Raw genomic sequence first — 9,195 nt, 5'->3', positions numbered from 1 at the left:
CTCCTCTGCCCCTCTGTGATGCGTTCGCTGCCTCTCTGTGATGCGTTCGCTGCCCCTCTGTCTCCCCAGCCTCGCTGCAGGCCGGCCCCCAGCTCTCCATGGCCGCCCTGTTCCGGCTCATCGTCCGTACGGACGGCGCGCTCGGCCTCTACCGGGGCCTCGCCCCCAACTTCATGAAGGTCGTCCCGTCCGTCAGCATCAGCTACGTCGTCTACGAACACCTCAAGAGGTCGCTGGGGGTCCAGTCCAGGTGAGCCGGACCCGACCGGAACCGAGTGACCCGGCCCAATGACCCGGCTCCAGGCCCGACCCGCTGATCCTCATCATCTCTGATGATGATGATGATCCGGTTCTGGACCGCTAGGGGAACCCGGTTCTGGTTCTGGTGGACCGTCTCAGCTCCTCTGGGTCTGATGTTCTGGATCAGAACCAGAAGCCGTCCCCCTCCAGAGCCAGAGGCTTGGGTCCAGGTCAGCAGAACCTCCGGGTTCTGATGGGAAAAACCCCGGCGGACACCGGGACTCCGTCACCATGGCAACCAGCATCACGTGATCCCAGCGTGAGGCGTTCAGGCTCCATGGGAAAACTCGGAAACTTTCCTGATCATTGAAGCGAACTGATTCCCTACCGGACCGGATCCAAACAGACTGGACCGGACCGGACCAAGCCGGATCCGAACAGACTGGACCGGACCGGATCAGGCCGGATCGGACCTGACCGGATCCGAACAGACTGGACCGGACCGGACCGGATCAGGTCGGACCGGACCAAGCCGGATCCGAACAGACTGGACCGGACCGGACCGAGATGGACCGGATCAGGCCAGATCCGAACAGACCGGACCGGACCGGACCGAGATGGACCGGACCGAGCCGGATCCAAACGGACCGAGCCGGATCCGAACAGACCGGACCCCTCAGCTGGTTTCTTGTATTTATTTCAGTATTTATTGGTTTTTCTGATCATGATTAAACTGATTGTTTGGACCGAACCAGAAGGTTCTGCTGAAAACTGAATGTTTTCATTCTCTGACCCAACAGAACCATCAGAACCATCAGAATAAAGGCTGGAATGTTTCACTCTGTGTCGTAGATCTATATCTATATATCTATAATAAATAAATATAAAGTTTTTAAAATGTAGTTTCTGCTGAAGGTTCTTGTTCAGGCTGGTTCTGGTTCCAGGAGAAGATCCGGGTTTTGGTTCCGATTGGTTCCGGTTTAAAGAAACATTTCAAACATGAATGGATGGTTTCTCTGTGACGTCATCCGCTATGACCGGAACCCGGCTCTCTGCGGTTTCCGGTCTGGATCAGCTGACGAGCTGCTGAGTCGTCCGGTTCTGGTTCCGGTTCTGGGATCATGTCTGCCTTCAGTCACGAGCTGCTCAGCCACCAGGCGTCACTTCCTGACTGCGCTGCGGGACCAGAACCAGAACCAGAACCGCTCCAAAAATGCCGTCCCTGCAGCAGATCCGAACCGCTCTGGACGCTTCGGGCCAGGCCCACGTCCTGCGGTTCTGGCCGGAGCTCGGTTCGGAGCAGCAGGAGGCGTTCCTGCGGGAGCTGGCCCAGCTGGACCTGCCGCGGCTGGAGCAGCACTGCCGGGCGGCCGCGGAGGCGGCAGCCGCCGCCGCCGCCTGCGCTCCGGACCGGGACCTGGAGCCGAACCTGGAGCCGGTTCCCCCGGAGAGCCTGGGCAGCGTGAGGAGCAGCGACCCGGACCGTCTGGCTGGATGGGAGCGTGAAGGTACCAGAACCAGAACCGACGTTACTCCGCTGGGATTTGAACTCCGTGTTTTATCGCGATAGTAGAAAATCTGAAGACTGTTGATGGCTCTGAGGGATGAGTGCGCATGCGCCCTACTGGTCAGAACCAGTAACTGGATCATCCAATCACGGTTTAGGCAGTAGTGTGACGTCAGTCTGTAGTGCCGCTAGAGGGAGCACTTCGGATTAAAATGGCGCCTGGAGGAATATTCAGGTAGAGAGAAAGATGGCAGATCGGAAGGTTGCTGGTTCAATTCCCAGCCTGTTCAGCTGCAGTTTGTTTTCCGTTCGTTTGATCAGAAACATCCTGCATCATCAGCCTCCGACGGATTCAAATATTAATGTCAGAAACGGTTAAAAAGTTGGAAAAAAAATTCCAGTTTCAGCTAAAAATGAATGTAAATGATGAATCTGTCGTTTCTGATCAGGATTCCTGCAGATTTCCAGGAGTCGGGTCGCGGTTCTGCTCCTGGCTGGAGGTCAGGGGACGCGGCTCGGGGTCCGCTACCCCAAAGGGATGTTCGACGTCGGGCTGCCGAGCGGGAAGACGCTGTACCAGATCCAAGCCGAGCGGATCCTGAAGGTCCAGCAGCTGGCAGAGAGCCGCCTGGGGGCCGAATGCACCGTCCCCTGGTGAGACCAGAACCGACGGGCGGGAAGCTTTGGGCCAGGAAACCGGGAGGAGGAACCGGCTGAGACGGGAAAATGGATAAATATCCACCAAAAACTGACCAAATGTTCCGAGTTTCAAAAGTTGCACATTTTAGGCAAAACAAAGCCAGAAACGTCCTCCTGTATTTGTCTAAATAATTAAAAAATTATAATATTTTCATGTTTTAGTATTTTAAGTTGCAGGAAAATTAGTGAAATTTATCATTAATTTAATCGAATAAATTTGTTACTGCAGGTAAAAACTGTTAGGTTGTCAGTTTGAGGAGCGAAGCTGTAATTTATTATTATTATTAATAATAATAATAATCACCAGAGCAGAAATGGGATCAAATTTAGAAATAATAATTTCCTCACTAATATCAAATGAAATCCCGTCAGAATGAGGCAGAGCGCCACCAGCTGGTGGGACGTCAACGGATTATTTCAACTTCGGCCATCAGAAACGTAAACCGGTCGGCCATTTTGAAAAAAACTCCACCAGCCCGCAGAGATCTTCACTGATTGGCTGGCTGCGTTCTGTCGAGCATTTTGATTGGCTGAGGAACCAGAACCTGTCCTGAGCGCTAACCTGATGTGGTTGTTAAACCTCAGACTGTCTCCTCCTCCTCCTCTTCCTCCTCCTCCTCCTCCTCACCTGTCCAGGTACATCATGACCAGTGAGTTCACGCTGAAGCCCACCCAGACCTTCTTCCAGGACAACGCTCACTTCGGCCTGCATCCCTCCAACATCGTCATGTTCGAGCAGCGCATGATCCCGGCCGTGACCTTTGACGGGAAGGTCATCCTGGAGGACAAAGGGAAGCTGGCCATGGCTCCAGGTGGGTTTGGTCAGGAGACGCAGCACAGCCGTGACGCCCCTTGGTGACCTCTGACCTCTGTGCTCCCTGCGTCAGACGGTAACGGCGGTCTGTACCAGGCGCTGGAGGACAACGGCGTCCTGGAGGACATGGAGCGCAGAGGAGTGGAGTTCGTCCACGTCTACTGCGTGGACAACATCCTGGTCAAGATGGCCGACCCGCTGTTCGTTGGCTTCTGTGTGGCGAAAGGAGCCGACTGCGGCGCCAAGGTTCTGATGCTTCCTGTGGCTCGCTGAGCGACGCGGCGAAGGTTCAGGTCACGTCCAGAACACGGTTATCAGAACGAGTCTCAACTGTAATCCATTGGGTCAAAGGTCGTTCCTGGAATGGATCAGTTTAATTAACAAGTTTAACTTTTTTAACTCACTCAGATGAGTCAGCTGTTGACTTGACCTCTGACCTGCAGCTGCCTCCTCATGTCAAACACTAGATCAGATAAATCGGAGCCTGACTTCCTGTCCAGATCGCGGCTCGTTTTTAGCTTAGCGCTTTTGCTAGCATGCAGGTTTGACCTGCAGTGGCAGATTTGACCTGCTGGGGGCGACAAACTCCAACGATCAGTTTATTTATGTGGCTCCGATTCACAACAACAGTCTCCAAACAGGAAACGTTTCATCCAGGCGCCGAGCGAACCAACATGGCCGACGTTAGCTCAGTAGCATTAGCTTGCTAGCTGCTGCTGCTGGCTCTGAGTCCCGTGTTGCTCCACCAGGTGGTGGAGAAGGCCGACCCAGCCGAGCCGGTGGGCGTGGTCTGCAGGGTGGGCGGAGTCCCTCGGGTGGTGGAGTACAGCGAGATCCGACCCGAGGCGGCCCGGCGCCGAGGACCAGCCGGAGAACTGGTCTACAGCGCCGGAAACATCTGCAACCACTTCTTCACCAGGAGCTTCCTGCAGGACGTGGTGGAGTGAGAGAGCCGGCGGGACGGATTACCGTCATTGACCTGGAATCTCTGCTGACCTTGGGATCTCTTCCAGGACGTTTAAGGACCAGCTGCAGCCTCATGTGGCTCTGAAGAAGGTCCCGTTCCTGGACGCCTGTGGGAACCAGGTCAACCCAACCGAGCCCAACGGCATCAAGATGGAGAAGTTTGTTTTCGACGTGTTTCCGTTCTCCAGGTACGGATAATCCGGCGTGTTTCCAGACTGCCGGTCATCTGGATGACCGGCTGCTTTCTGCGCAGGAACCTGGTGGTTCTGGAGGTCCGGAGGGAGGACGAGTTCTCCCCTCTGAAGAACGCAGACGGAGCGCCGTCCGACACGCCCACCACGGCCAGGACCGCCCTGCTGGCGCAGCACTGCCGCTGGGCAGCCGCCGCTGGCGCCGCCCTGCTGGACGAGCAGGGGAACAGCATCCAGATGCCGCCCAGGTCAGAGGTCACTGACCCTTCGCCCACATGAAGGTCCAGTTTGTGTTTAGCAGACATTAAACACTTTTGGTCCACAGTTCGTCAGCAGAGAATCATCCGGCGCTGAAATGTGAGATTTCTCCTCTGCTGTCGTATTTTGGAGAGGTGAGCAGCAGAACCACGTCAGGTTCTGGTTCTGGTTCTGGTTCTGCTCGTTAATAATCAGAGCTCCTCGTGCTCCCAGGGCCTGGAGCTGCTGAAGGGCAAAACCATCAGAACGCCGATCATCCTGGACGGAGCAGCAGCTGCAGAGCTGCAGGCCTGATCGGATCAGAACCGCAGAGACACCGGGCCTGGAGGACCAGTCAGGGATCAACTGGAAACTTTATATAAACTGCTTTTACACCAACAAATAAAAATTTCATTCAAACTGTTTCATTTTAACGTACTGACTGAGAAACGCTGCGTTCCACTGACTGTAAGGCACGGTGGTGGAGGTGTGATGGTGTGGGGATGTATGTTATGTTGGAGCACCAGCAGGTGGCAGCACCTCGGGTCCAAACAAGATTACTAATAATTATCATCAAATTAAACAGAAAAACAACAAAAACGGTTTAAATCTGATTCAGAAAATGCATCAACAAACTTAAAATATTTAATGGTGTAAACTGTAAAAAGCATAAAACTAAAATAATTTGAAAACAAAAATGAGAAACTAACGAATAAAAATCAGCACATTAAAACAAAATGTGCAAAACGTAACTATTTTATAGTAAAAACAATATAAAGTGAAATAGTATAAAAAAGGGAACGATCAGAGTCCCTGAGCAAGATGGCGGCTACGGCTCCCGCTTCCTCAGGCTCCTGCTCTGTCACGTGTCTGCTGCCGACCAATCAGAGCTGTGTGCGTTCAGGACGACAACAGCCCGCCGAGCGGCGGAATGCTAGCGGACCGCTGGCCCGAAAACACGGATTCAGACGCGGGTTTCCACTGTTTCCTGTTTGCAGTCAGTTCCTTTAACCCGACCCGGTCCAGTAGAACTGCTCTGCGGTTCTGACTGAGTCCAGCCTGGGTCCTTCCCGAGCTGTCACATTCCCAGCTGACATTCCCAGCTCCCTGAAGGTTAGCATGGAGGTTCTGGAATGTTAGGACGATGTTCAAGAATGTGTTCGGTTCGGGGTTCCTGGTGAGGACGGCCCATGTGGTTCTGACCTGGGTCATCACGCTCATCCTCTTCCTGTATGACACAGGTGAGTCCGTCCGACGGGGCTCCAGGTTTTCCAGGTGCTCCAGGTTTTCCAGGTCTGGACTTTTGCTGTGTTCCCCCCGGCAGAGCTGAGGAAGCAGGAGGAGACGGGCCAGCTGCTGCAGCCGGTTCTGTTCGTGCTGCTGGTTCTGGTGTCGGTTCTGCTGTACTTCGCGGTGTCGCTCATGGATCCGGGATTCATCCTGACTGAGGACAGCGACCTGCAGGTGAGCCGGAAGTGGTCTGGGTCGGAACCACGCAGGTTCTGGGAGTAGAACCGATTAGTCGGTCCAGTTCAGCTTTAATCTGATGACTTCCGCTAAATTATGGCCTAAATCCAGAGAGTCTCCGGACTTTGGGAATGTTCTGGATTGATCCAGACCTCGGTGGTGGCAGTGTCATGATGTGGGCTCTGTGTGTTCCAGTTCACTCTGGGAGGAGCGGAGGAGCAGCAGGACATGATCCCGGCCTGCAGCAAGGCGCTGCGTCCGCGGCGCTGCGGCCGCTGCCTGCTGCAGGTAGGAACCGTCTGAAACGATTCACATCAGAACGGAAACGGTTTATTATTCAAACTGGATCAAAGTTTCTGCCAACGGAGGTCAGTGACCAGCAGGGGGCGACAGGAAGAAAGCTCCGGCAGAACCAGAATCAGAACCAGAACCAGCAGCCATCTGTATTCATTTAGTGGAAATATTATTATTAACATCTATTTAAAATGATAAAAATCATCAAAACAGCTGATTTATGATGGATCCAAAGAAAGAAAACATGGAGGATGATGATAATAATAATAATATTAATGATATTAATGTTGATATTAATGGTAATAATGGTAGTTAATAATGATGATAATATTAATGATGATAATAATGGTAATAATGATAGTTAATAATGATAATAATATTGTTAATAATGATAAAAATGATATTAATGATCATGATAATAATGTTAATAATGATATTGATAATGTTAATAATAGATATTAATGATAATGATATTAATGATAATGTTAATAATAAAGATATTAATGATGATATTAATGGTAATAATGGTGATAATAATGATATTAATGATAATAATGATGATATTAATGATAATAATAATAATATTAATGGTAATAATGGTGATGATAATGATAATAATATTAATGGTAATTATGGTGATATTAATGATGTCAATGATAATGATGATAATATTAATATTAATGATAATGTTAACAATGGTGATGATAATGATAATAATGATGATAATGAAAATATTAATGATATTAATGGTAATAATATTAATAATAATGACTAATATTATATTAATGGTAATATTGATATTAATGGTAATAATAATATTAATGATGATATTAATGGTAATAATGGTGATAATGATATTAATGATAATGTTAATAATAATAATAATAATAATAATGATAATATTAATTATATTAATGGTAATAATATTAATAATAATGACTAATATTGATATTAATGGTAATAATGATATTAATGGTAATAATAATAGATATTAATGATGATATTAATGGTAATAATGGTGATAATGATATTAATGATGATAATATGGTTAATAATAATAATAATGATGATAATGATAATATTAATTATATTAATGGTAATAATATTAATAATAATGACTAATATTGATATTAATGGTAATAATGATATTAATGATGATAATAATAGATATTAATGATGATATTAATGGTAATAATGGTGATAATGATATTAATGATGGTGGTGGTGGTTGTGTGTCTGGAGCAGCAGCCAATGAGGTCGAAGCACTGCCAGACGTGTCAGCACTGCGTGCGGCGCTACGACCATCACTGCCCCTGGATCGAGAACTGTGTCGGCGAGCGGAACCACCGCTGGTTCGTCCTGTACCTGGCCCTGCAGCTGCTGGTGCTGCTGTGGGGGCTGCACGTCGCCTGGTGAGTACGCCCCAGGTCAGAGGTCAGAGGTCAGGGAGCTGACGGCCGTGTGTCTCCTCAGGACGGGCCTGGGCCACGCCCCCTCCTGGTCGCGGTGGCTGCGCTCCAACGGCGTGCTGCTGGCGGTCTGCGGGCTGCTGGCGCCGCTGGCGCTGGTGGTGCTGCTGCTGCTCGGGTCGCACCTGTACCTGGTGTCCATGAACGCCACCACCTGGGAGTTCATGTCGCGCCACCGCATCTCCTACCTCAAGCACTGCGGCGCCGACGAGAACCCGTTCGACCGCGGCGCCGCCCGCAACCTGTGGGGCTTCTTCTGCCAGTGGGGCAGCGTGGTGTGGGAGCAGGCCTACTTCAGGGAGGGCAGCGACCCGGTTTAGGTTCCGACCCGCCCGCCGCCAGCCAGTCGGTCCGGACCGACCCGGATCACGTTCTGACTGCAGAGTTCTGACCTTCACGGTTCCGCTGACCAGAGCTTCAACCAGCCTGGATGACCTTTCACCCTCACTTCAGGTTCTGATGGTTCCGTTTACGTGTCGGACCCGGACCGGGTTCTGAATCCGGGTTCTTGGGAGCCCAGACTCTACCGCCGGTCCTCCGCTGTGCCGCCATCTTTACTCCTGGTTACCGTGGTTACCGACCCTCATGGACTGCTAGAAGGTTAAAGTTCAGGACCCGGGTCCATCCGGCTCTGTGGAGCCGACCTGCAGGTGATGGTTCTGGTACCAGTGGGCACAGAAACAGGAAGTGAGCCGGAGCTCAACCCTGTGACTTCCTGTCAGAGCTGGACTCAGTCTGAGGGAACATCAAAGTTTTTATCCGGGTCGTTTGCGTCTCAGATGTTTATCCTGATCCCGACAGGAAGCCGACTGACGGACTTCCTGTCCGGGTTCCCGCAGGTTCTGCCGGGTCCAGTTTCTAACGTTTACAGTGGATTTACTCCCAGAACTGTTCCTACATTCCTGGTTAGATCTGAAGTACGTCGGAGCTCCGTTTCCACCGAACGGATCAAAATGTTGTTTTCCTGACTGCTGTGGTTGTTTTTTTTACCTCTGAATGGAAATAAAGACGTTTCTGAGAAGAAAGTCCAGCTTTTATTCATTAATTCTCACGTCAAACAGGCTGGTTGGGTTAATAAATCATCACATCCACAGAATAATTTAAAACAATCAACATAGAAAGAAACATTCAGTGTTTTTGGCCTTCAGGATATTTTACAGCTCAGACTGGGAGCAAAGTGCTGCGTTCAAAAAAAACAACCGTTTAAAACGGCAGGTGGGCGGGGCCAGGTCACCCGGTGGGCGGGGCCATGTTCCCTCCGTCCCGGTGGGCGGGGCCATGTTCCCTCCCTCCCGGTGGGCGGGGCCATGT

General features: G+C 50.5%; 4 protein-coding genes across 8 annotated transcripts in view; 3 read left to right on the top strand and 1 right to left on the bottom strand.

Moving 5' to 3' along the window:
• The window catches only part of slc25a25b (solute carrier family 25 member 25b), a 13,495-nt gene extending 12,416 nt beyond the window's left edge, over positions 1-1,079 (top strand). For all 4 annotated transcript variants that reach the window (XM_008424777.2, XM_008424778.2, XM_008424780.2 and 1 more), the window contains one exon: positions 70-1,079. In XM_008424777.2, the coding sequence (XP_008422999.1) occupies positions 70-254 (185 nt within the window). In that variant the 3' untranslated portion in view covers positions 255-1,079. The remainder of the gene's footprint in view (positions 1-69) is intronic.
• An 81-nt stretch (positions 1,080-1,160) lies between these two features.
• On the top strand, positions 1,161-5,080 carry uap1l1 (UDP-N-acetylglucosamine pyrophosphorylase 1 like 1). Its single transcript, XM_008424781.2, has 9 exons — positions 1,161-1,748; positions 2,197-2,401; positions 3,083-3,258; positions 3,334-3,506; positions 4,010-4,203; positions 4,274-4,414; positions 4,480-4,665; positions 4,743-4,809; positions 4,889-5,080. The coding sequence occupies exons 1-9, from the start codon at positions 1,454-1,456 to the stop codon at positions 4,967-4,969; spliced, it is 1,518 nt and encodes a 505-aa protein (XP_008423003.1). The 5' UTR covers positions 1,161-1,453; the 3' UTR covers positions 4,970-5,080.
• Positions 5,081-5,406: 326 nt separating this feature from the next.
• zdhhc12b (zDHHC palmitoyltransferase 12b) lies at positions 5,407-8,909 on the top strand. The gene is made up of 5 exons (XM_008424782.2): positions 5,407-5,895; positions 5,979-6,118; positions 6,317-6,409; positions 7,661-7,827; positions 7,889-8,909. Exons 1-5 carry the CDS (start codon positions 5,799-5,801, stop codon positions 8,202-8,204), a joined length of 813 nt encoding a protein of 270 aa, XP_008423004.1. The 5' UTR covers positions 5,407-5,798; the 3' UTR covers positions 8,205-8,909.
• Positions 8,896-9,195, bottom strand: part of pkn3 (protein kinase N3) — an 11,007-nt gene continuing 10,707 nt past the window's right edge. For both annotated transcript variants that reach the window (XM_008424783.2, XM_008424784.2), the window contains one exon: positions 8,896-9,195. The gene's annotated coding sequence lies outside the window, so the exon portion shown is untranslated.

This window comes from Poecilia reticulata, linkage group LG12 (assembly GCF_000633615.1).
Source record: "Poecilia reticulata strain Guanapo linkage group LG12, Guppy_female_1.0+MT, whole genome shotgun sequence".
NCBI lineage: Eukaryota > Metazoa > Chordata > Actinopteri > Cyprinodontiformes > Poeciliidae > Poecilia > Poecilia reticulata.
The sequence above is the reverse complement of the archived record's forward strand: the minus strand, read 5'-3'. Positions and strand labels throughout refer to the sequence as shown.

What these genes read in the sequence shown, in the direction of transcription:
- uap1l1 (XM_008424781.2), top strand. Translation starts at nt 1,454, where the DNA reads ATGCCGTCCCTGCAGCAGATCCGAACCGCTCTGGACGCTTCGGGCCAG. An exon ending in GAGCCGACTGCGGCGCCAAG is followed by an intron (nt 3,507 to 4,009) that starts GTTCTGATGCTT and finishes TTGCTCCACCAG; the next exon opens with GTGGTGGAGAAGGCCGACCC. An exon ending in GACGTGTTTCCGTTCTCCAG is followed by an intron (nt 4,415 to 4,479) that starts GTACGGATAATC and finishes CTTTCTGCGCAG; the next exon opens with GAACCTGGTGGTTCTGGAGG.
- zdhhc12b (XM_008424782.2), top strand. Translation starts at nt 5,799, where the DNA reads ATGTTCAAGAATGTGTTCGGTTCGGGGTTCCTGGTGAGGACGGCCCAT. An exon ending in CTGAGGACAGCGACCTGCAG is followed by an intron (nt 6,119 to 6,316) that starts GTGAGCCGGAAG and finishes TGTGTGTTCCAG; the next exon opens with TTCACTCTGGGAGGAGCGGA. An exon ending in TGGGGGCTGCACGTCGCCTG is followed by an intron (nt 7,828 to 7,888) that starts GTGAGTACGCCC and finishes GTGTCTCCTCAG; the next exon opens with GACGGGCCTGGGCCACGCCC.